At 41.8% G+C, this 27,021-nt stretch overlaps 1 protein-coding gene across 2 annotated transcripts in view; it reads right to left on the reverse strand.

Moving 5' to 3' along the window:
- The window catches only part of ADAMTS2 (ADAM metallopeptidase with thrombospondin type 1 motif 2), a 188,622-nt gene that overhangs the window by 96,579 nt on the left and 65,022 nt on the right, over nt 1-27,021 (reverse strand). For both annotated transcript variants that reach the window (XR_003399358.1, XM_026858032.1), the window contains exon 3: nt 20,626-20,785. Coding sequence is in view for 1 of the 2 variants with exons in the window: in XM_026858032.1 (XP_026713833.1) it covers nt 20,626-20,785 (160 nt within the window). In the remaining variant the exon portion in view is untranslated. The remainder of the gene's footprint in view (nt 1-20,625; nt 20,786-27,021) is intronic.

Below are 27,021 nucleotides of genomic sequence, written 5' to 3' on the forward strand. Positions count from 1 at the left end.
CCCTGCCCCTGTTCCCTTAGCCCTCGGAGACCTCTGGAGATGCACAGCCAACACCACCTCCCTGCATGTCTCGTATTTCCTGCACAATTTTGTTGGACAACCCACCAGCCCTTGAGAAGCCCCATCCCTGTTGCAGCTCAGTGGCACTACAGTACCAAAGAGCAGCAAATGAAGGAATAGTTGAGCAAAATTCATGAGATGCACTTTCATGTGCCAGAAGCATATCGTAACACTCTACCAAACGGGATTCCCTGAGGAAGTTCCTAGTAATCTCAGAGGAGCCACAGCTTCACTCAGGTCTGATTGTCCCAAATTCACTAATATCTGCGTTTGGCACTGTGGCATGTCTCATTGTCAAATTTTGACTTTTCAAATATTTAATTAAGCAAAACTATTTCCAAAGCACTTGGGTGAATGACACTAATGCTTTGAACTTCACAGAGATTCAGTCTTTTCCCTGTTGCCAAACTGCTGCAACATGGCAGCGCTGGATGAGAGAACACGTGTGGATGTTAGCAAGTGCCACTCACTTCTGGCTTTTTCATTACCTTGAACAGTGGAGTTACATTTTTATAACGTTAAATTCCCACCAGTTCCTGCTGACATTCATGATTTAACTGGCAAGGACTGCAGTGAACTGCTGAGCAATCCATTTAAAGAAATAGGTTGGATATATTAGCTAGGAATTTTCTGGCACCAGTTCCTATGTTTTGGTTAGTATATAACAGGAGCACAGACATTCAATGATCTATTTTCCTCTTTGCAAAGAACAACATTCTCCCCATTTTTGGAAACCATCTAGCATGTGGGAAATAAAGAGGTGGGACTAGAGTCAACTCTCAGTTCTGCCGGTAGGTATTTAGTGCAATCTCAATGAAGTCAATGGCTTTGGAGAGTTTTGGACCATCACCAGTGTAGTCGAGAAAAGTTACTGACTCAGTAACTTTTGAAAAGCCTCCGTATGAAACAGATCTAGGAATTCAACACCTGCATTATTAAGGTTTTTGTTTGTGATTACATTTTATTATCTTTGAAACCTTTTTTAATTCAAAGTTGGGATGCGATGTCATTCCAACACCACGCAGCCACAACACTTCTGGAAAAGTATCCCTTAAAGAAAGTAACTACACCCTACGTCAGCACAGCACTGCAGGATTAACAGCATCCTCCACATTTGAACACTGCTTTGTCCCAATTCCGAATCTACAAAAACCAGCCTTGCTCAGTCAGGATGTTTTAATCACTGAGACTTACTTGGGAATACGAACGTATGAATAAGAGTCATTCCTCCTTCCAAACACCACCAAACCAGAGCAGAACATGAACTCTGCTCAAGGACACACATTTACTCAGCTGATGACTATGTTGCCAAGCTGCCTACCCATTTGCTTTATTTTTCTTTTTTAAGGGTGTGGAAATCTTTGTTCATTTAAAGGCTTCCTTCTGGTTTATTGTCCTGGATCACTTACCTTCTGGGTGATGATTAGCAGTACAAGCAACAGTGTGGATACTGGGATATTGGTGCCTTATCCCAAACAGAATTTGTCTTCCCACAGAACTAAGTTACACAACGGCAGAAGCGAGGTTGCATCATTTTAACTACAGGAGGTTACATTAGTACGATTTTTGTATTTACATAAAGATGAAGAAAAAAAATAATCAGCTACAGGAACTAAAAAGTACATCTTGATTGAAAGATGGCTGAGACAACCTGATAACAGCTTATGTGTCTAGAAAACACTGGCACATGGAAGGGAAGGAATTTTTTTAAAGAAAAAAGTGGGGGAGGGTTAGCTACAAAGGATAGATTGTGAAAAATTATTAAACCTAGACCCAAGAAAAAATTTTTAAGCGGTGAGATCATTTAGACTACAATGTAGGCTCCAAGTGCAAATTATTGGAGTTTCTTTCTCTGGAATTCTTTTAAATAAGTCTGAACAATGTACAGGAGGGAGTGGTGGTACATGGGCTCGGGGTGCACTCAAGGACCAAAGAGCTTATTTCCATAGTAGGCAGAGGATGCTGATACCGCTACACAAGCGACCTCAAAGATCTGGAGCATTTGGCTTCTGAATCATAAAGAGCAATAAACATCTCACATTCTAACCACATTTCTATGGTTTTGCTTACACTGAAAAGTCATATATCAGATGGTACGCAGAGCGGCGCGAGGCAGAGACAGATGCAAAGAGTGAGGAATCATTTGTAACCATTGCAAAGCATCCCTCTGCGGGAAATCCTGCGTTTCTCTGGGTTACACAGAAATTAAGTGTATTTCCTGCCCATTTGGTCAGAGGGAGTGAATATGCAGAATGGAAAGTAACAGCCTCTCAAGACAAGTAAAATTTGAGAATGACCAACAGTCAAGAAACAGACTGGAAATACCAAGTCAAAACAGGACTTTAATTTTAATTCAACAAACCATTAACAAGCACTCCAAGCCAGGAGAAAAATACAGCCAAAACCAACTAATAGTGAGGAAAATGCCTTCAACTAAATGATCTGACTGAATGCTTCTCCATGCTCATGTAGAGAAAGGCTGATATGTCTGATCAAAAACTTAAGAGCCTTGGTGATAAATCATCTGCACCAAATTTTCAACTTAATTTAAATTTTTTTTCCCTTCAATTAATTATACATTGCTTGAAAAATTCAAACTACATTTCCCTCCTGCTTTGATAAGAATGGTTACAAAATCAAAACAGGCTCTGATTTTGCCCAAAATTTATTGTATTTTTCCAGAGGGGGAAAAAAAAAACCAAACCAGAAACAGAAAAAAATGAAGATATACCTTTGTGGGTGGCCTCCTGCAAAACTGGCAAAAGAAACCCACTGCTTTCCAGTTTCACTTCTATATTCAGACATGTTTGCATAACTTTTGCATTTGGAAAGGATCTTTCATATTTCAGGGAAAGATGGTTCTAGTAAGGAAAAATTCCTTACCCAATAACAATTTCCTTTTGTATTCTTCAGTTTTAGTTCAGCAAAGAAAGCTTCATCTTGTTCAACAGCACAATCCCAAAACCACTGAAACTTGATTCTTATCAAACACAATCCTAACAAAGCTCTTGAGAACAGCACATCCTTGAGACTAAGGTTTTTACATTAGTTTGTTCATCCAGGTTTCCTCCTATTTCTGCTCTTTATCTTCCCAGAAATTTTGCCCAGGTGGAATTAGAGAACACTGGCTGTTTGTCTCACATTTCTAGATGTCCAGATGTTTGACCAAGCTACTGGTGTTTTGGACACTCCTCCATGGAAGAGCACTGGTCATGACATAACCAACTCTGTAAGTACAATAAATCTAATGCAGCTGCAATGTGCTGGAACAACTGAGCCACACACGTACCCAGTAAATTTGAAACGTCCTTTAGCACTGCGTCACATGTGCAGAGCATGCTCTAAAATTTCCCAAGTGCACGCAGCAAACAGGACACTACTGGTATGTGCTGGGTTTCCGGTGTGTAGGTGGGCCAGTGGTGCAGGGCATGTACACCAAGTCCCACACAACTTGGACACCACAGATTCTCTCTGGCTGCTGCACACACAGATCCCTGTTTGGAAAATTCTGGACAGAATGATGATCCACAGGGCCTAACAGATTTGTCCAAGTCCTATTAAAATGCATCAAAAAAATCAGGTGACACTGAAACTCTTCATGAAACTTGATCATTTAGCCATAAGGATATATACTTCTTGCAAGATACAGCTAAATCAGCAAAGAACAACACTTCAGATTGGAAGGCAGATTGGAAGAATTGAGTTTTTTGACACTGCTTAATTAAGCTATGCTGCTTTTCACACCAGGACTGCCAGCAGAAGGCAAAACATATTGCAAGCATACAGTTCTCTCTACAACCAGACACTAAATGGCACTCTTTCTTCGCTTCCTCACTCTGCTACGTGCCGTTCCACCTTGCCTACCAACCATCCTGGCAGGGAACCATCATGCACTGAGCGTGCACCAGAGCTGCTCTTCCCCAGGAATAAGGTGAGTTGTGCTGCTGTTCTCACCCAGTCTGCCCAGGAGCCAAGGAAGCCCCTCAGCCAGCAGGGACTGGGCATTACGTGTCTGTACTCTAAGCAGGAAAGTTTTCTCCTGGCAAAGGGCAAGAGCACCGAGCACTGAAAGCACCTGCAGCAGCAGTGTGTGTCTTTAGACCCCTCTGCAAAGGGAGAGCAGATCCTAGCCTGGATTTGCACAGCAGCCCCCTCTTCCAGCCCAAGCTCAGCACTTCCAAGGGAAGGAAATTCATCCTGAGCTCTTGGCAGAGTTTCTGAAACATCCTGTTAATCCCTTTGTGGTTTTCAAGAGCAAAAAGTGAAATGAAATTAAGTCCAAGGGCTTACCCTGACTTTGTCATTAAGGCGATTGTGAGGGGCAGAAACAAGAGGAGAGCAGCTAACACATATACAGAGGTCAGATCAGGAGCTTCAAAGTGTGTAGGTGCCTTATTGATTCTTCCGTCAGATCCTGAAACCAATAAAATTACCTGCTTGAGAATCTTTCTATAGAGGCTGAGGACAGTAATCTCTCCTGGATATCTAAAGAACTTGAAACATGTTTTGAAAAACTTGAATTATTTACACTTATGATAAAGGAAGTGAGAAAGGCACCTGCACATGTCAATGACTTCTGGAAGAATGGGGAGAGACAAATACTGCTTTTGGTGTTACTGCACAGGAAAATGTGTTTCCTTTTCAGCTATAACAGAACTGAGAGGTGCTTTCCATGGATTTAATGGGTATTTTAGGATTCAGGGAGCAAGGATTGCCTGTTGGTTTTGTGTTTCAAGCCAAATGTGCCTGTGAATGAGAAATTCCCCTAACTGCTAACACAATGATATCAAATTCTTCCAACAATTTCACTATAAATTGGAAGAAAATAAAATGAGAGAAGCAAAGGCCTCATGCAACATGACATCTTGGTATACCGTGGTCAAAACATTGAGGGAGTATCAGTGGTTCCTTGAAAAATGTGGATGAGAAGCCTGAAAGATACTAGGATATCTGGGAAAGGTGGAATTTACCAAGACATCACCTGGAGACCTAACTTTTTTTTTTTTCTTAATAAAAGTTATTTGATCTAAAAGTGGCTCAGCCAGATGAGACAAAAAGAGAGGAACTGAAAGAACAAACCAGTAACAACAGAGCTGAGGAGTAAAAATTTTTGACTTTAGAACAGTTTTGTTGAACTGAAGAAACACACAAAAGAACAGCCCAATGCTAATTCAATCAATTATTGAAATCAGTTGGGCAGTGTTCAGAAAACTGGAGCATAGGGATGAGAAGAAGGTACGGCTACACGAACACAAAGCAGTGATTTTTGGAACATACTATGGGAAAGGAAGGCACTATGTATGTCCTGCAAACTGGATTAAAAACAAAGTATGAATGGAATAACGAGATTAAGCACAGTGAAGCGCATATCCCAAAAAGAGGGCTGTAAAAAGAAAATTCAGAAAATTATTTAATCAGAAAGCACCAGAAGGAATGGAGGCACGATTATTACGGACAGAGCTTAACAAAATTACATGCCAGCTCTGAATGCATCTGTAACAAACCCTGGAGGAAGGTGTACCTGACCAGGTGACAAGAAGAGAGGCCGTGCTCATTAAAAAGAAAAGAGCAGCTTGCACTGAAATCCCAAGACATATAACTTGGTCACTTATGATCTGGAAGCTTCTTATCAGATTCATTAACGACCAATTGCTTGAACTGGGTGAAACTAATGATGTGTTTCTTCACATGAGGAAGGGTATTGACAGAACTTAAGTGGGGAGAAAGAAATAAATAAAATCCTCTCATAGTGACAAAGCTGCTGAAGGCAGAAAAAGACTCTGCCTGAATTCTGAGTAAATTATGTGAATGTGTATGATGTTGTCACAAGCCTGCATGCTAAGTGGTGAAAGCACATCTGCTGCAACTGTAAAATAGCACATAAAAACATACAATCTATGCAAGCAATGCAGTGAAAAACCAGTAAAAAATAAGAGTATTTTCCAAGGGGCTCTGATCATTTTTCATGAACAATGAAAGATGTTGCTGTCTCTTGAGAGACATAAAAGGGATGTCAGAGAGCAAGGAACAGCATGGCACGGCCTCGTCAGGAATACCTGGGTCCATCCCATCACATCCGTAGGTACACTCCATCATCAGGAATACACAGATCATATTCTTAATTCTCAATTATTAAAGTAACTTCCAGTTATATAGATCAGTTTCAATGTGTTCAAATGAATCTCAGAGTAAATTGTGAAACCCGGAAGGGCACAAAATTAATCAAAAGAGAAGCAGACAAAACACTTTGCAATTCAGGCAAATTCAGCCACCCAGTTTCCCACAGCCTTGAACTGAGTCTGCCCCCACTAAACTCACTGGGAACTTTTCCATTCAAATCAGTGTGAACGGGATCAAGTGCATGGTTTGGCTGAACCCTATCCACTTGCCAACCAGTAATTTATTATTACAAAGGCAGTTCCCAGAAAATGCATGCATATAAGGTCTATGAGAATTAGCTATCCCATAACATGCATTGCCTACGGGGATTTTGAAAGAGACACTGTAATTTATTTGGTGGGAGTACAGTTCCATTTCACATTGCAAAGACTACGAGCTCTCCTTTAAAAACTTAAGAAAATTGAAAAGAAATAATCTTAAGGAAGAAATGTGGCCTGTTAGCTAAGGGATTCTTTCTCCCAGATATTCTTGGAAATGCCCCTGCTGCCACTTCAGAGACAATCAGGCTTTCCAGTTGTCTGACCTGAGACCCATAAGGGCCGTAAATCCTACTAGTGCAATCAATCTTATCTGCCGCAGACCTTCAGAGCTTAGACTCACCAGTTTTCTTGCAAGGAACGCTCTGCCCTTTGCCTGTGCTTTCCACCAGGGTTTCAGCAGCACAGAAGACCATTTAATTCTCTTCAGGATGTCTGATAAGAGGTTCCCAAATGGAACAGCAGGCGATCAGTTATTATGGACTAGTAGACACCTCCACAGAGATCTAAGGCTTAACTAATTGAAGCCATGCGCCCTTCCCACCCACATCCTACCATCACCACCAACAGTGTAACGGGAGCATGAAAGCAGCCAGGCCAGGCTCTCCTGAAGTCCGTCAGCACCTCTAATAAAAGCATCATGGGAGTCGCTACAAATTTTTACAATCGTTCTACCTCTATCACACATCCAGCCACAAATACAAAACAGTTCCACAGTCAAAAAAAAAAATGACAGAAGTGAACCCCTCAGGGCTGTCACTTGATGTTACTTACTGTCAGTGGAGTCTTAAACAAAACTTCCACTTAACTTTCAGCCCAGACTTTATTCTGAAGCCTGTGTTTTCTTATCTGCATTTTGTTGCTATGCTGTTGCCCATACATTCTGCAGCAGACTGATAGATTTTGCCCGTCTTCAAAAAATATTCTGCTTCAGTAATTTATGACCTGCAGGTCAATATCTGAAATGCTACAATAGGTTGCCATGGAAATGTCAATACCACCCATTTCTCTGCACACATGTAATTGGGATATCCAAGAAAAATACCTGGAAATTTAGAAATTATATTCAAGTCATCTTAAGGTGACTCAAAATCAGATTTTCCCCCTTTGTTATATTTTGTGCTGGAGATTGAGCAGCATTTTAGGGCTGCCTAGGACATTCAATACCCCTAGCTAAAGCCTTTGGGCTGTCTTTTTCTCACCATTTCATACTTTAACAAGTCTCCAGAGGCTCTGCTTAAAGAAAACCAAAGCAAAAAATACTTCAGCTTGCAACTAGAATATAAAGTTAAAATGTATGATTTTCAGCCTGCTCTTTAGTCAGCACTTTCTAAAGATGGACTGGGAAAAGGCTAAGCTGAACTGGCAGGAAGAATGGCCAGTGAGCTTGTGAACAAGGATTCCAAGCCCAGATTTATCTATGACTTTAGACAATATATCATTTTAAGATCACAGTCCTGAAAGAACAGATTCCCCAATCCCCATTAAATTCATTTTTTGATGTATTGGGGAAAAAAAAATCTGCTTTAAAAACCATTTTCAAGCCCCAAATATCTAGGGTTTGGCATACCCAGCTGCAATGTGAATAAATGGGTACGAGAGCACTGAGATGCAGAGATCTCTGTAAAGCGGGGACCAAACCTCTGCCCTACTCCACAGGGAGAAAGATATGAATGACTGTGATATGTTCATTACTATAAATAACAGCGTCTCTCTATAAAAGGAAAACCCTAGAAAAAAAAGAAACCCAGTAGGATGAATGAACTCTGAACACTGTGATATCGTGAAGCTCAATTAGACAAACAGGATTGCTGCCCACTCACCAATACAAAACACAGCTCGTACGATGCAATTTTCAGTGCCTATTAATTTCATATATATTAATAGTCAGTCGAGGGCAATTTCTCTTGTTGGTATTTAGTTACTGTTGCTACGAGTCATACCAGATGCTGTCCCATGAAGTGACCCATGTTTGCTGCCCTGCAGAAGAATGACGTTTCCAAAATGTCACCACATCCCACATCCAAAGACCCATTTGAAACCCCACATCACTTAATTTATTCCAAAGAAAATTCACAAAAAAAAAAAAAAGAGATCAGACAGAGAAAACAAAACAATGGTTCATATTTCTTTAAAGGCTAAAAAAAAAAAAAGCCCTACACTACCAAGGTAAACTTTCTCCGCTGCCTTCCCTGCTAAGCACGCGACGTGGTGTTTGAAGGGAGGCACAGGGATGGATGCTCTGGGGGAAGTTGCTTCAGGCATAAAACATTTCTGAGTGTCTCTCACCGTTCAGAGTCAGCACGTACCTTCAACCACTCTAATATGCCTCCATGTGTACAACAGGAAAAAAGACCTCCTTGACAGGCAAACAGACATGGCACAAAGTGCACAGATACCTAACAAGATTATAAGTTTAAAAAATTCCCACAGGTGGCAGTTCACAGAAACCACTCCTGGGCTTTTCTTGACAGGTTACTTTTAGGACTGAGCATGTCTTATGTGCGACTTGTTTGTTGGCAAAAGAATCCTTCCTCAAATGTTCTATAAATAATCACTCCAAATTTTTAAAAGCTACAATGGTTGAAGCAGTATTAAAATATTAGGGTTACCAGCAAAAGAAAAAAAAAAAAATAGAATCCATGTCTCTTAAAATTGACAGTGTGTAGCAGCCAAAGCCTGCAAAATGGAGCAAAGCCCAGGGAAATTAATTTTGTTCCAAGGACAACTGTCTGAAGCCCAGCAGCGCTGAAGAAAGCGATCCTCAGCACGGCGAGGCTCCTGCAGCACGACAGCTCCCGAGCGGGCCAGCAGCAAGGCACTGCGGAGCCGGCTGCTCCCACCTCCTGCCTTCCGCTGGCCCTTCGGGATCTCCGGCCGCCTGTCCTCGCGCCCGCGTCAGGCCGTGCCGCAAAGGGCTGCTGAGGAACCTCCTCTGAAGAACCACCTACCTGTGGAACTGTCATCTCCAGACTGGAAAGAAAACCGATCCCTAAACCCCTCGCCATCCAGATTGTGATTAATAATTTTTTCCCCTTGAAAGCACTACACGTTGACGGGCAGGCGAGCCATGCCAGATGGTCCGAGCACACGCAGAGAGCTGGAACAAGTAAGTGACTGCACAAAAACTCACAGATAAAAGGAAGAGCAAAGATGCATACCAGGCTTTTAATCAAAGAACCTGCTGAAAAATAAACCTACACGGTGTTTAACCCGTTAACAAGCACTGCAGTCCCACGAGCTGTGCGACACCACACAGCAGAAGAGGAACCTCCTGGCTGTAAGAGACTCACCCTTTGCACAGGGATGGGACAAGTGGACGATGGAAGTGGGTGCCCCTCTCTAGGAAGGTCTCCTTCCAGACACGCAGCCAGCGGAGAGCAGAGGCTCCGTGGGCATGGAGAAAAGCAATGCAATGATTTGGTTTGCCTGCCTTGGCCTTGCTGGACCATTCAACAGCCTCCAGCTGGTGACCGCATCCCTCTCAGCAACGCGGCTCAGGTAGCGACAGCTGGCAGAGGGACCGTGCGGCCGGCGAGGGGGAGAAGGGCTAGACTGTCATTACCAGAGCGTTAGACCAGTTTAAACCAATTACCAAGCCAGGCCCTTGTTCTTATTACAATAGTAGAGTTTCAGCAACAGAGTATCAGGATGCAGGTTGGAGCAGGCAGTGCTGCAGGGTTTGGACTAGGCAAGAGCATCACACCACATCCAGGATGGGATGGTAAGTCAGCGAGCAGCTAGTGAGCCTTTAACAGAAGTGGTTCAAATCCAAGAAGGCACCTCTGTATGAACAAAATAATCATTGTTTGGCTTAAGAGAATGTCGTGGTCCAAGTCAGTCCTGCAGACAGAACATTTTAAATCTAATATGCAAATGTTAGATGACGTGACTCCTGAGGTTTAGATTCAAATAAGCAAAGACAATTAAATCCAAACTATTGCCAGCAAACATGCACATGGGACTTTGTGCCATACAGACTTTTGGATGAAATATTTTGTAAAATACATAATTTGTAACATGATCATCTAGAAAAATCATAGTTTGTGCTCATAGTTTGGAGTAACTGCTTTATCCCATTGTTTCAAAACAGTTTCTGCTCTACAGAAAAGCACAAATTTTCAAGAATAAATTAACACTGTACCACAGTGCAGATTCAAAGCAACTGAAAACAGAAATTTTACTGTTTTTTTCCTGGGCTAAGATCCTCTTGCCTTTCATAATTTCACAAAAAGCACAAGGGAAAGGAGACTTGCAGTAGCCAAAATGAAAGTTATCACCACTGTTCCTTGCTTTTCCAGTGAAAGTTATTTTTACCTAGAAAGTCCGGGCAGCCCCAAACCTTGCTTAGGGAATTCAAAACACAGAGAACACAAATAAATAAGCAAAAGTTACAAAATAGCTACAGAATATTATTACCCAGCACAGGCTCTAGCTATAAAACTATACTCTGTGGACCAGGCACCTAATACACACCAACCACCGGGTTACTACAGGTGTAGTAGAGCCTCCTGCAGAGTGTAACACATGCTTTGCTAAAGCATAAGCATCAAAGAAGCACATGCTTCCTGGCTCATCACTGCACCTGCAGATACCAGGGGAAGAACCAGGCCCAAAGAGCTGCGCCCCACTCCCACCCCATCTACAAAAGGCAGGTGAAATGCCCAGCGGGCCGTAGTGGTGAGCAGTCGTCGTCTGCACTGCCAAGCTCCCCAGGCACTGCTGCGTCCCACTGAGCCGTGTGGGACCTGGGATTGCAACGGGAAGGGCGGCAGGACAAGCAGTTGTGGCTATACAGGGAGATGGGTTTTGTGTACTGGAAAGAACAACCTTTAAATGGGAACAGTGCATGACACAGTGATTAAAGGCATTATACCATCACTTAGGATACACCAAGTCAGCTAAAGAAAACCACCCTTCAGCTCAGGCATTAGCGACCTGGGCTTTTGCTTTGAACGTGCCCAGTGATGACTGTCTACACAGCGCCAGCTCTGAGGCCCTGAAGAACTCTCCTTTCAACCAGCACTGAGCTCATGAGCAGCGCAGCCTTTGCTTGTAGAGATGTGCTTGGCGTACAGTAGCCACCATGAATTAAATCTGTGCAGCGGAAGACCAAGTGATTTGTTTCTCATTCTCCAGCCGGGTCTTGCACTGCTCTAAATGCAGTGACCCTTCCAGTGCCCCTTCTGCAAGCACCGGGATACCAGCAGCACACAGACTTCTTCAGCAGCTGGCCACTGAGGAGAAACATTTTACACAGATGAGAACAGCCAGTACCAGCTGGAATACATTTATAATCCCTGGACCATTTCACAAGGCCTCACATGTGGCCCTTCCATTGCAAGACATGACAGAAATTTAGATATTTGAAGGATATCCATCTTCCTCGCAACTCTGGGCTTGCCCATTGCTTTCATTTGATGATGCCTGGAGCTTTTAGCCTGATCAAACCATTTTATCATCATTATTATGGACAGCAGACAAGATTTATGCCTCTTTTAGTCAGAAAACATTTTAAACAGAAAATGTTTATCGGCATTTTCTACTAGAGCTTATTTTAGTGACGCATACCAGATGCTATTTTGCATATTGTTATTAAACACGGAGTTTGAATCCCATGGTACAAAACAGCAAACACTACATGCTACCCATATTTTTTGAATTCTCAGTTCCAGAATCCATTTCCTAAATGGAGATACAGGTTGCAGAACACTTTCAGTTTGTCAGGACAGAATATTAAGGTCTTTCTGTGAACAAGTTTCTCCCTCTTTGTGCCTGGCAGAGACATCAGAACCCGCTGGATCACTGCCATCCTCTGTCTTTCTCAGCAGGTTGGACAACATGAACACAGCTTGTAAATAAACAAACCCCAATAGGATGACACTTCATGGAAAAACTCACGAGAAAATGTGAAATTGCAAAAACCATGTGGGTGTGCACATACATTTTCATAAGCAAAACCTCCTCACATGCCTGTGGGCGGCTGCACACACCGACACATGCAAGCCCTCGCACGGGCTCTGAAGGCAAGGTTTGACTTATGAACTGCTGCTCCCATGAACTCTGCTCTTACACTGGGCTATTACCAGTAAGAAACGGGATCAGCTTGCAGGAAAAACAAGGTTTATGTTACCCTTGTCCGAAAGGCAAATATTTTGTTCTCTCTTTCCTCCCAGGAGACTGCGAAGCTAAATTCATTAAGGATTGTGAGATCAATGGATATTATAAGGAAGAATAAAAACAAGCCTTAATGAAATCTGTTGTAAAATGTTTTGTCTCTATAAACATATCTATAAACAAACAAGTGTTGACTAAATGTAAATATAAACAAACAAGTGATTAAGCAAGTTTAGTTTCACACACCCCTAGTGCTGAATTGATAGAATAATGTGAAAACTAAAACGAGCTCTTTCCCCATGCTTTCCTCAGAGCTTCTCACAAAATTTTGCAAGAGTATTTGTATGAGAACTGGAAACTGTCATTTTATAGACCAGTATCAGCTTTATCCTAATTCTGTTATATTTAGCAACATTTGGTAATATACAACTCCAGCTGTAAGCTGTTTACAACGATCACTTTAGGAGAGCTTTATCATACTTGAATTTAGTAGAGAGGCTAAAATGAACTCATCAGTCGAGAATGAAATTAATTTTATTCTTACATTAGCTGATCATACAAGCAAATCAGTGATATTTAAATAAGGACAAATAATTAAGTTGTTCACCTTTAATTTACGCATATTTGAGTAACTTGCTCCAGTAACTTGGCTTATAACCAAAATAGGAACCCAACTCCATTCAGGGAAAAAACAAAAAAAGAAAAAAGCCTAAGGTATGTATCTGAATCCCACTGAATCACTCCAATGCTGCCCCAACAATTTTTACTTACGTACAAGAGGATTTATGTCACTGGCAAAACAAAACAGAGCTGCAGTTACTACAGATTGGATGTCATGAAGAAATGAGAAAGGATTTAATGAATGTCCAATCATTCTGAAAGCGATTTTTAGCATATAGAAAAAGGAGGTTCTTAATTAAAAGCAAAAATCCTTTGAAGGCACAATATACTTTCCAAAAAAATTCAAAAAAGCCCACTGTAAAAGTTGCCCACACAGCTTTACTGGGTATGCACATCACCACGCATCTTTAGTTACATGAGCACTTCCCTTCCCCTCCGAAAAAACACTGCAAAATCACTAGCAGGAAAAAAAAAAAAAAAAAAAAAAAATTTTATTTCCAGGCAAGAGAAAACTGACTGTCCCACAAGCACTGGAAGGGGGGTGACTTTATTTCCAGGCAAAAGAAAACTGACTGTCCCAGCTAGGGCCACCTGCTGGGGAGGTCTATGGTAGAAAATTCTATCAACTGGAAAAAAAGAAGCTATTTCTTACATTTCACAGCAAGCACATGTAAGAGCACTGTTCATTAGCCTTCACCTAATCATCCCAGATGATTTATTGCACTGATATAAAAACAAAAACCTTTAGATTAACCCTGAAGTTTCATATTAAAATTGCTGCAAGGGTCTTATTTGCCTGTGTTAGCAAAGAACTGCTTCATCAGCTGCGCCTACGGTTGGGAAAGGTGACATCCAATGGCCTAATACCACTCCCTGGAGACTTGTTTTTTCCTGAGTGCATAACCTTGCTTCTGATTCAAAAGTTGATTCGCAACTGAATTCTCAATCTTTCTCTTCCCAGAAAAGCCCCATGAATCTGCATTGTGAAATTCAGAGAAAACTGAAGACAGGAGAGAAAGACAGATGTATTTATCATGCACAGATGATGTAGGAAGGAGACAAAAAATATTGTCATCAGTGCCTTACTGACTGCAAAATAAGAGAACAGTAATTAATCAGCAGGAGTACACGCTGAGAGGAAATATTGATTGAATTTGGAGAAACTTCAGTTTCCTGAAGGAACTGTTCCCCTGCAAAGGTAACCGGGAAAGTTTCTGTAAATTAGAATGGCAACCAGCCAGTCTGCAGCCAATCTGAGTGTCGTTTCGGGCAATCCAGAAAAATATACACCAGATGCACATTGGTTTCTAAAAAGTAATTTAAATACATTAGTAAATCAATGGCATTGACAGTTTGATGGACTATGATGGAGGAGTCTTCCTCTGAAATACCATCTTTAAAACCTGCAAAGTTCTAGCAACTGAGTTGTTACAACTTTATCATATTCTTAACTTTTTCATCTCCTCCAACAACTTCTAGTGTTTGGCTGTTTCAGCTTAAACTGACGTGGATTTCACCCATGCTGAACTGTCCCCCAATACCTTGGGACTCCCAAACGTCCCATCAGTGCAAGGAGGAGGAAAGGCTTTTGTCCTTTTGCATCGTGGAGGGGCAGGAGATGTCAGAAACGGGACTGAGGAACAGCTCTGCTCTGATGAGGTTTGGGTATCTGTCAGAAAGGCACTGGTTGCCGCTATTGAGTAGAGACAGCAACTTATTTCTGTCCTTTTGCCGGACTGGTATTCATTTATGGCCACGGGGATGTTGGCCACCCTTGACATAAAAAAAGAAAACAGTAGTAGAAAAAAAAAAAAAAACAAAAAAAAAACAACCAAGATAAAGAAAAGGATGTATTTTGCCCCAAGTAGTACATGACTGAGTCACACAAAATTATCACATCTTTCAGCACCAAGCCACCACTCCACTCCTCGGAAGGTCAGATCACAAGCCAACCCAAGTATCGCCATGGGAAGGGGTCAGGAGTGTCCAGCAGAGGCTGTGAGTCTGTCCATCCCATCAGCTCAGAGTATATTCATGCTGGGACTTGTGTCAGATTGGGTTTGGCCATTCCAAAGAATAATTAGTGGTTAAGAAACAACAATCTGCCCGGTTTAAGCACATTTGAAGAGTTACCTTGCTGTCTTCCTCAGTAATAAACTGTTCTTGGCTAAGGTCATCTTTCATCTGCACAGTAAATAAAACTGTCAACTAAAGCGGAGTTTCTGTTTCTCATCAGTCAAGCAATACAATAAAACTCAGAGCAGCGTATTTAGACAATGATTTTGAGAGAGAAGGCAACCCTTAAGGAAGTTTTAGTATAATCATTTCCTCTCAGTTGATAAACATAACAGACACAGTAATTCAGCCAGGGAAATGTGATATTAAAGCTTACAAGCCTGATAATCAGATTGTCTTCAGAGACAAAAATCAAGCTGGTTTTCCAGACCTCACCATAACCATTAATTAAATACTTACCATCTCTTCACTTAACATCTAAAGAACATTTAAGCAAAACCTCAGCAGTTTCAAGAAAAAACAACCTCCTCTAGCTTGCTTATTTAATTCTAGTTCTATCATGTAGGAAGTTTTACTGCTGTCAAGCAACATTTCTCATCTTTGTAAGAAAGAATTCAACTGGAAATATTAAAATATTTTCAACGTGCTTGTTATTTTTATCTAGAGGAAGATAAATTATTATATGCATGCAAGTAGTAAAAGCAGTTGCCAGAAAAAATAGGGTTTATTCCCACCATACCTGCAATACATCAACCACTATACGAAAATATTTCTCTTTCCAAAACAATTAGCCTAATTTGTAATGAGCTCACACAGACTTTCACTGTACTACTCTGCTGCAGATTACTACTTGCCTAAAATATGATGCTTACATTTTTCCCGTACATTAACAAAAAGTATTGTTTGAGAGGGGAAAAATAGGTAGAACAGTACACCCTTTACTCTGTGCTTCTCACAAACACCAGATAATCCTACACCAGTCAAAACACAATGATTCAGGCTGCCAGAACAAGTATTTACTTTGCCCAGTATTCTGATAGTGGTTTATGTATATGCAGAAACAAACCTGGTACGGTCTGGAACCAGACGAGAGCTCTGTCACTCCTTTCACATCCATTCTCTCCCAGCACATTCCACTTCTTAAAACCCAGCACATCAGCAGAGCCTTCATAAAAGATGATGCATACCTTGATCTCTCTGGGGCTTAGGAAGTTGTGGGTTTTGTTTGTTCATATTTTTTAAACAGATGGAAAAAAAATCTCAATTTCCCTTACTATGAGAGATAATAGCGTATGGAAAATGTTAGAAAAACCCTGTTGTCAGGTCCACTTCACTATACCTGTTAGCACAATCTAGAATTTACTTCCACAGTTGGAAAAATGCAACTTTTTCTTCTTTATGCATGAATCCACCCTCACAGCTAGTCAATGGATCTTCCATCTGTTCTAATTGTCTTTTGTGAAAGATCAGCTGTCCATCAGCTTCAGGGAACTCTCTCCTGCTGTCCTGCAGCTCCATGTTGGACTGTCTGTCTAGGCAGCCACAGGGGCATGCACATGATCTTCAAAAAACCACCATCCAGAAGAACTACATTTCACAGAATCATAGAATACCAGGTTGGAAGGGACCTTAACAATCATCTGGTCCAACCCTTCTTGGCAAAAGCACTGTCTAGACAAGGTGTTCCGGCGCCCTGTCCAGCTGAACCTTGGGGTCCAATGTTGGTCCTTGGGTGTCCAATGTTGGGGAATCCACCACTTCTATGGGGACATTATTCTAGTGGCTGATTGTTCTCATTGTGAAAAATTTTCCTCCTGTGTCCAACCAGAATCTCCCCAGGAGTAACTTGGACCTGTTCCCCCTCATCTTTTCCATGTGACTCCTTGAAAAAAAGGGAGTCTCCATCTTCTTTGCTACCATGCTTTAAATACTGGAACATGGTGATAAGGTCTCTCCTAAGCCTTCTCTTCTCAAGGCTGAACAAACCCAATCTCTCAGCTTTCCTCACAAGGCAGGCTTCCCAGTCCTTTGATCATCTTTGTGGCCCTTCTCTGGACCCTCTCCAGCCTGCCCACATCTTTTTTGTACAGCAGGGACCAAAACTGAGCACAGTATTCCAGGTGTGGCCCAACAAGTGCTGAGTAGAGTGGGCTAATGACTTCTTTATCTCTGCTGGTGATGCCCTACATCCCCACAGAGATTCATTACAACAATAACGAAGGTCAGAGCAAGTTTGCACGCAAAGTTTCAAATGACTAAACAAAAAGCACCCACTCAGGCAGAAGCTGGGCATGAAGAGCTCTCTGCTTCTGCGTTCTGCATGGAGACAGGAGGTGTGAAGATCCCCCCAAGCACTGTGCTGCAGGAGGTCCCCTGTGCCCAGCCAGGATCTTCTGCTCCATAGACCCAGCCCCACTTCTGCAAGGGAGAACCTGGAGAGATTTCCCTAACAACAGCACCCTAACAGACCCACCAACTGTGGGACTAAATCCCAGAGCCCTTGTGCCATGCGAGGCACAGTGTGACCAGTGCTCAGCACAAGCCCCAAGTCCTTGAAATGACAACAGACCCACCCGACTCCAAGTTCATGGAGCTTTCAATTCCTTCACCTCCTGTTTCACTGGGGGAGAACAGCTCGTCCTATTTCTTGTGAAAAGAGTGCCAGAGATAGGAAGATTTATAAGGAATTTGTATCTATCCAAACCCAAACATTCAAAAATCATGACTCACAATCCCCTCCCAAATCATGGGATTAAATTAACATATGGGATTTTGAAACATGATGTCTTTAAAATTATGGAATACTATATACTTTGTGTTACTCATTACTTTAAAATAGTTACATAGTCAGAAACTACAAAGTTTTTATTAACAGTTAAAAGAGCCAGAAGCTCACCTAGGAAAAAAAAAAATAAAAATCATCACATATTCATAAGATTCCTGGGAGCTGGACCTTTAAAAATAGTCCAAGTGTTACAATTCATCACGTGTAAATTTACGGGACTTGGCAACAATGCAGTTGTCTCCAGGGATGGTGGAAGAAGGGGAATGATCTTGGTTAACCTCTTTCTTTTTTTTTTTTTTTTTTAAATAGATACAGCATGCTGAAAGTGCCCTACTAAGTATTTCCTAAATAAGCCCATTGATTAATTTAGAGCACTATGGAAACACGCAGCACAGCGTGCTTATCAACACCCAGTCACTAAATATTTTGACATTTGTTACCCAAAACTAGATGCATTCTGGAAAAAGACAAACTGGAAAATTAAATTACAATTTTTGAAAGCATGTCCTTTCCATGCCTCTTACCTAGAGCAAATTAGAGGTGGGAATCCAGGTTTATAAAAAGTAGAGAACAGACCCGTTTCGGAGCGGCCATTCACTTTTTTTGTTAAAGGCAAAGAGAATTTCACGGAAAATAAACCCCATACAGTATAGTGTGGGTTTTTTCCAAAAATAAAAACTAATTTTTAACCAATTTCACAAATCAAAAGATGATGGATGGAAGGGAGGATTACTACTCTCAGCATTTCTTCCTTATTTTAAAATTTGAAATACGAAAAATCGCAACTATTCCTACCTACCCCGAGACCCGCTGTTCCAGCCATGGGCAGTGCTACACCTCATGAGGCCTGGCCTGCACGAGTTCAGCCTCGCCTTTGCTTTTTAATCCCACGCTGCAGGCTGATGGCTGTTATGACCGGAGCCTACCACGTCCAGCCCTTAGGCGGGCGCAGGGCGCAGGTGAGGTGACAGACGCGGAGGTCTGGTGGCATCACGCACTGCATGTGGCCTTGCTGCCAGGCACGGCGGGGCTGCTCCTGGGCTCCACGAGCAGCCACACAGCACGGTGCTGCATTTCCGAGAGGTGTTTTCAGATACTGCTGTCAGAGCCTTCCTCCAGCAGGTACCGCATGCCAATAACTGGAGCTGATCTACAATTTATGCTTTTCTGTATACCAGACTCCTACTCCTGAGGAATATTTACCATCCAAAAACAAAAATACTGCCATAAGGTGTGAATAAAATCAAGTGTCTTTTGTTTAAGAGGAAATAGAGTGCCTGGCTGATATTTTCCAACACTGCAATAATCTTATAAACATCTATCTACTATCAGAGCAACTTCCATCCTATGATTCTGGGACTGTGGCACTCAGGCTCCTGCATCCCCATCTCCGCTCCACAACAAGTACAAAGGCAACCAGAAGAGACCAACACAGCACTGCCTCAGTCACAAAATTCATGGGGCATTTTGACAGCCAAAGTGGAAAATAAAAGCGTTAGTTGAATGCCATTGTTTGCTGCTTTTCTTTTTTCTCCCTGTTCCAACCTGAACATTGACAAATTCATACTGTTCACTCGGCCCTAATTTCAGTGCCTCATATCTGTGTCTATCTGTTTCTTCAAGTGGTTTCTGGGGATTACTATATGCAAGATGGGTATTGAAAATTATTAAGGTACCATAGTAGTGGGATGGGGATCACTCACAAGATTTCTACAAAGCACAATCTAACACGCTGCATTATACTTGGAAATGTATTATAGTGTAATAAGATAATACTAGGGTATGAGTGGCAAATAACTCTGCAGTTTGGTACACACATTTGGAACAAAAATGTAGCTATTTTGTTGTTTCCACTCAAATGACCCAGTTAATCTCAGTGTTAACATCAGCTGTCAAAACATCCACTTACCAATTTGCATCCCTTATTTATTCAGAAAAAAAAATGTGCAACATCCAAGCAGTTACCAGAAAATTGAAAATACTACATAGAATGGGTGTTTATGCTTAGCTTGTTATTCCATCACCATCTATCACATATTTAATATGTAAAATTCCACACTTGGAAGCACATAAATAAATCAAGAAAGTTTGTGTTTATATCTGAAGATACCAATATTTCCCTGTTGGGATTAAATCCAGCCAGCGAAGAAAAGGTGTGCCCATGTGCCATGTCCGTCTTGGTGTCCTTGCTGTGGCCTTCCAACGTGGCCTGTGCAAAGTCAGCGCTGCTACGTGTCCGCAGCAGGCACAGGCTCCTCTGCACTGCTGCTTCACCCACCATCACCCACCACCTTCTGCTCTGACCCAGGGACTCAGTGGGACACATGACTTCACACTGGCGACCTCCAGAGCCAAGGACACTCTTTAGAACATACACAGTCCCACCGTCCCGGAGTTGGTTCTGGCTGCTGCAATGCTTGCTTACCCCAGGTAAAGCGTTCAACTCCTTCCCTACCTTTTCACCCACAGAGGCAGAAGAACACATTTCCATTTTCAAGGATAAAAAAAAGCCAGAGACAGCAGATCACATTGGCCACATGCCTTCAGCTACACTTCATACATCAGCTGGCATCAACACCTCTGCCTTACCTTTATACAGGGTATCCACATTCTCAGTAGGAAGCTGCTTCTTGGCAGCTGCTCTGCGATAGACCACGTGCGTTCTGCCTCCTTCCTCCTCCTCCTCCTGGGCCCCCTTCTCCAGAGGTTCAATGAAGAACTCATCCTTGTCCGTGCGAATCATGCCAGCCTGTAGCAACAGGGCAGAGATCGAACATTTTGCGTTACTGCACATCCAGCAGACGTTGTGAGTAAACAGTTACAATATGCTTAAGCACACTTTAGTGCTCTCTAGAGAACAATTAGGATGCAGAGAAGAAACCGGGTGAATTCTTTATTAGAGCAAAACAAAGCATCATTTCCCCAGCTTGACAAGAAAGGACAAAAGGTACAACCCTGAACCAAAAAGACTTCTCCTCGAACCCCATGAGTGAAGTACAGGTCTAAGAATCTGTCTAGGAGATACGCTCCCATTAGAAACCAGCTACAATGAAAGTTACTATGACCTTAGCTATCCATCAGGTCCAAACCATCCCAGTGTTTACTATCTCTGCTAAATAAAGGATCAGTTCAGCACCATAAGCTGGACCTGATGTGCAGTTCAACAGTCAAAAAACGTAGTCAGCCTTTCTGTTCAGAAGCAAAACGGAAAAGAACTACTTCTTACAGGCAAGCAACTAACTTTTGTGATTATTTCCCCCTTGACACAAAGTAGTTACAACTAGTTTAAAAATACTAGGTACAACTAGTTTAAAGAAGGTGTCAGTAGTAGTGCATAGCTAGGAAATAAAAACTTATTCAGACTGGACCAGATACTGTGGTATGAAGAAAAAAAAAAAAAGAAATTTGCACTTCTGCAGAGCAACTCAAAGGAACATCACCCAAGCGATTCTCACTGTGTTCAGGGGAAACCCTCAAAAAGACTGAAAACTTTAAAAAGTCTTTTCATCATCTTCACGCAGACGAAACAACTGGGGCACCTGGATCACCTGCATTTGCCTCCTCTTGTAGTCCTGCCCCACCACAGAAGGTCAGAGCAGCCAGTAGCTGGCTTGCAGAGACGGCTGGCTCGAATAAATTTTTCTGCATATGTTTGCACATCTGTGTTTCAGAACTTAAACTAGAGAACTCTTAGCTCGTAAGCAGAAGGTCTTGCTATTAGCATGAAAGAAATTGTTTAGATTATTATTGAGAGAAGCTCCAAGTGCGACCTTCAGAAGCTCCTTCATCATACTCTTTCCCACTCTGCCCACTGACGACCCTGGAGTCACTGGACTTTCAAACTGGGCACAGGAGAACATCTCAACACCGACCCACTTCATCTTGGTATGTGAGCTTCTGGAAAGCTAAATCCTCTGCTGGGTGAAGCCCTACCTCAAGCTTCCAGAAGAACCAGTTGGGCTCCTTTGAACCCAGTATCCTCACTTAAAACAAGTGTCATCTAAAACACTCTTCTATCCCCACGCTAAAGTTCTCATACAAAGCATATTTTTCTTCTACAAGCAGCAAACTATATTCCTACTGCTATAAATACAGTATGTTCTTTGGTTCCCTCCTTGGAAAAATGTCAGGTTCATTTGTCATGTCTTAACTTATATTAGGCAAGATTTCCAGTCCCAGATTTCATATATATAATGTATACAAAAACAGATTGAAGGGGAAGGACTAAAGAAGCAAAATTATATCGAAGCAATTTAAACTGATGCCATCCTGCCTGTATAGAGGAAACTGAATTTGAAATCCTGTCCTGTTTCTTCTTATCTAATTTAGATTCTACATCAGACACAAAAAAGGTGAGACAGGCTCAGCAGCTCAAGGAAGCTGAGACAATCTAGAAAATAAGTGCTGAACCCAGAGCGACAGCAACTGATCTTTTACTGTAAAGAAGAATACATGAAAAATTCAGGATTTATTATATTCTCCTTTTAATGTATATTTTAATTGTATACACACACACTTCTGGATATTAAATATTATATCCAAAAATTTTAAAAGATTTTAATGAGAAAAGCACAACTAAAGATGAGGAAGGAACAAGCATTTGCATACTCAACTGCAGAGTATGATGCATACGCCCAGGAGAAACGCACAGAGAGCTTGACTGTCACGTGAAAAAAATGTGACTTTGCATTTCGCAAGTAAGCTACACGGTTGCACACACGTTCACATGTATTTCTGGATTTATTAAACCTACTATTAACTAATCAGCTAATGCCAGATCTTAGTTTATAATGCAGACCATACTTCAGGACCCTGGGGGAAATGCTGCTGTATACTGTATGCAGCAAGGGGTATTGATGGGAGTTTGGAGGAATTTAGATCTTCTAAGAAAATTAACAGATAGAGAATTTCTACAGTCAGTAGTTGACCTGATTAGACAGACAATCAACTTTTACAGGTGAGCTTTAGCTTCCACAGCATGGTGGCCTTTTGGAAAATTCCCCCCTGCAAAGATGAAGGCGACACCCTGGGACAGCCTGTAAGACTAAACAAAGGAGATACTGGAATGCTGGTTCCCAAGACATAAAACCAGTGGTCAAACGCTGAAGCTTCCTGCACATCATTGTACCTGGTGCTGGCCCAGGGGGATTCCTGTGGCACCAAACACTGCTGAACAGCAGGCCATCATCAGGTGCTCTTATGCCACACCCTGCTTCTTGGACAGACACCCCACCTCATTGTCCATCCCCATGGAACTATCCTCCCTAATTCTTGTAGAATGCAGAAAGGAAGGAATTTAAGCTTCAGACATGACTGAATATTTCTTTTCTCATTTTAATCTTGGACTAGAATAACTTTGTCTCTTACAAGGGAAATTCTCTTTTCCTTTAATCCTGAGAAACACATAAATTATTTTTGGTCAGAATTATTAGGAAAGAGTTATTGGGTGTTTGAGCTGTAAAAGAATTTTTATATATTATAGATCCTACACAGTCTCTGATTTACCCAACATATTCTCATGAAATAAAGTAAGAAAAAAATGACTGTTTAAGACTTTAAGAACAAAATTCATTCAGATGGCAAGGCAGAGTTCCTACAGCAATCCACAGTTCAAGCCATCTGCCTAATAATATATACACAGTTATAAATGATTCATTAAGAAATATGTGGGGCTCCTGAATGTCTCCACCACACATTTCCTTGCTGCTTTGAGCAAGACATTTAACCTCTTTACTTCCATTTCTCCACCTCTGAACCAACATAACAACAGTCTTGCAGGATAATTACAGGGGCTGATTTGTTATTTTTTTGCCAAGTGCTCTGAACATGAAAAGCTCAGGATGAATTGCCTAATGCATTTTTTTCAGATACTACTCAGAACACCCTCAGAAAGACACCATGAAAGGGAGAGATTGCTTTTAGTCATCAACTCAATGCCAGTGTTGTGCACAGCCAAGGAAACAACATAAAGACCTCGCTCTGGCAGCACGGGCTTGCTCATGCCCTTCACCCATCAGTCCTGCCCCTTACCCACAGATGCCATCGCCCCTGTGCCAGCCAACCATGCCAAGACAACTCTCAGGTAACCACCAAGTTTATGATGACAACAGAGAGCAGTAAAGTAGCTGCAATTTCCTGAAGAATGCCTCCGGATGACTAAACCAGAAATGCTGCATAGTTTGAGCAAATCTGTGCCTTCCCTTCAACACAGGTTAGACCAGAAGGACTTCAGAAAATTCTTGGGCCATCATCTGGACATTTACTCCATGGAATGAGAAAGCAGAATTGAGCCTTTCAGTGATCAGTTTCCCCAAGTTCTGAACAGAAGAACATGAGTTGCTTTCATGGACTAAGAGTTTTAAAACAACTGCTAGCAACAATGGTTTTCTATCCTATACTGCTCGTTGCCCATCCCAGGACTGCTGTACTTCCAGGAGTTACAGATGAGCAGTGCCTCCCCTGCACTACCACCCTGCAGCCAAACACGTGTAATTCAGAACTAGGGGTGGGACTGAGCATCTCCATGGAAAGGGCTCCCAAATTCTGGAAAAAACACTGAACTGTTGTTACCTCTTCCCCTCCTCTTCTGGGATTTCTAACTTGAAACTAAAGTGAATACAGGAATATTGCTAAATAATGATGGCAGCAGCGACTATGTCCTGTGACTAATAAAAATATAAATTAATTTAAAAAGTGTTTTCCCTTGGAATGCACCAAACTATAGCACAGAGACTAAAATATCCCACTATTTCCCAAAGTAGGACATCCCCAGGCCTTCCTTCCAAGGGTTTTTATATCCCAGCTGTAAATTACTCAAGTCAAGCAGTGCTTAGCACTCGTTAATCTGCATTAAAGACCAGAGCAGAAGACACTTAATCAAAAGGAAACTGCAGTTCAGAGAATCAAAACCTCTGTTAAGGTTAGCAAGGCAGTTATTTAGAAGTGAAAGCCACACAGGAAAAAATTCACAAGGAAGGCAGAGAGTGACTGTCCTGTCTAATTAAGAATTACATTGATAAACCACAAATGAGTCCCTTGCAATGCACAGGGCTGGACTTTAGAGCTCCACTAATCTCTCTTGGGGGTAACAAGGCTCCTGTGCGTCCATCGGACCTGCTCCAAGGACCGCAGGATCTACAGATACTGGCAGTGGCAGTGGCCACGTGGGCTTTCTGCCCAAGGTAACGACACCAGTCCCATCCACCAGGACGGAGACCTCCTCTCCAGCCCAGGAGAACTGCCAACAGTTTGCCACCGCACCACAGAGCTCAGCTGAAAAGCAGGTCTTGAGAAAAGTCTCCTCAACATCCCCAACCCCTCTTGCATTTCTAAAGACATTCTTTAAAAGCCTAATTTGACAGAAAAACTGCCTGGCGTATTTAGATCTACAGAAAACTCCAGGTTTTAGAGCATTAGCTCCTGTGGATAATTAAATGTCTCGCTGGCTCTGCACTTGGTGAGCGACTTAATTGTCTCCTCATTCCCATTCCCATCACAGCTCCCTGTTCTAGGCTGTAATGAAGTAACTCATGTAGCTGCTGCTTCAGGACTCCAGAGCCTCAGCCCATCCTGCAACCACAAGTTTAATTAATGTTCATTTTCTTCCTCATTAGTACAGCTTTACAAAGTTTCTCATTGACATATAAAGGCAGATTTACTTTCCAATCTCCAAGCACAGGATACAGATAGAAAGCTAAAATTAAATGTGAACAAACCTGAAATTAATATAAAAAAATTCAAGTGTCTGCTTAGTTAATTAAATCAGTAACCTACAAAAACAGAGTGTTTCAGGAGCTCTTAGAAACAGTATTTCTGTAAATAGAGAGAGGTCTGGTTTTTTTGAGTATTTGATTCACAAAAAGGTAACCAGCCACATGACATATCTGTGCATGAACAAATCCTAAATTTCCTGAATTTCAGGTGATTTTGTTGAGACGAAAGGGAGCTTCAAACTATCAGATATTTAACCCGGGTGCCTGGGTTAGGAACCTGCACTTCTGGGGTGTCAATGCAGCCTCCTGAGGGGAACTTGCAATATGGGATCCTCCCAACACTCAATTCACGGAGAAGCAGAGGGAGGAGCTTTGCATTTCACTGTATAGTCACCAAAAAGTGCTCTGTAGATGACTTCAAAGAGAAAATATTTATATCTTCAGGGCAGCATATTGGGACAAGGTCTTATCCTATTTTTATATCAATGTGCTTGTACCCTAAATACACAACTGCTATACATTTGACCAAAACTGGCACTAGTATAACAGAGAATTTGAAAGTGAATTCCACATATTATTTTTATTTATGATCCTCCTCTATGTCTTAGAACCACATAAACATGCTCTTTCCAAACAACAACAAATGTGTCCTCCCAACACTGAAGTCAAGTACGGAAACAGTATTAGTCCAATTCCATTAGAATGGACCTGAGGCACCGGGAGCCCCAGTGACTGGACCGAGATCACCCGGGAAGTCTTGTGGCAGAACTAAGGACATAACACAGACCCTGCCCACACAGGATCTAACTTTTTCAGTTCTGCAATGTATTCATTCCCAATCACACAGTACATTGATTCCGGAACAGACGAGTTTGGAATTTTATTTCTATTTTGCTACATTCACGTAGATTTAAAAAAAAAAAAAAAAAAAAAAAAAAAAAAAAAAAAAAAAAGGCAGCTTATTATGTCCCATTTGCATTTGATTCTTTAAGAACATGCCTCGAACTACTGAAGCATTGCAGGGGAAGAATTGTGCCGTGCTGCAAATTCATAATTCTTTACAGTGAATGGAAGTACTGATAGAATTGTAGTGAACATTTGGAACGTGATGCCACTTACTGAGCTACATGTATGCTGCTGCCGCCCTAAAGCTACACTGATTTATTCAGTCCCAGGCTGGATGGGGAAGAGGGGAAAAAGACAGTTTTTAACTGATAATACATGTTTTTACTGCTGTTAGTCTAAAGGAGTATTTTCCAAGTCAGTTTGCAAT

The sequence above is a fragment of the Athene cunicularia genome (genome assembly GCF_003259725.1).
Source record: "Athene cunicularia isolate RWA chromosome 13 unlocalized genomic scaffold, athCun1 chr13_part1, whole genome shotgun sequence".
In the NCBI taxonomy this organism is placed as follows: domain Eukaryota; kingdom Metazoa; phylum Chordata; class Aves; order Strigiformes; family Strigidae; genus Athene; species Athene cunicularia.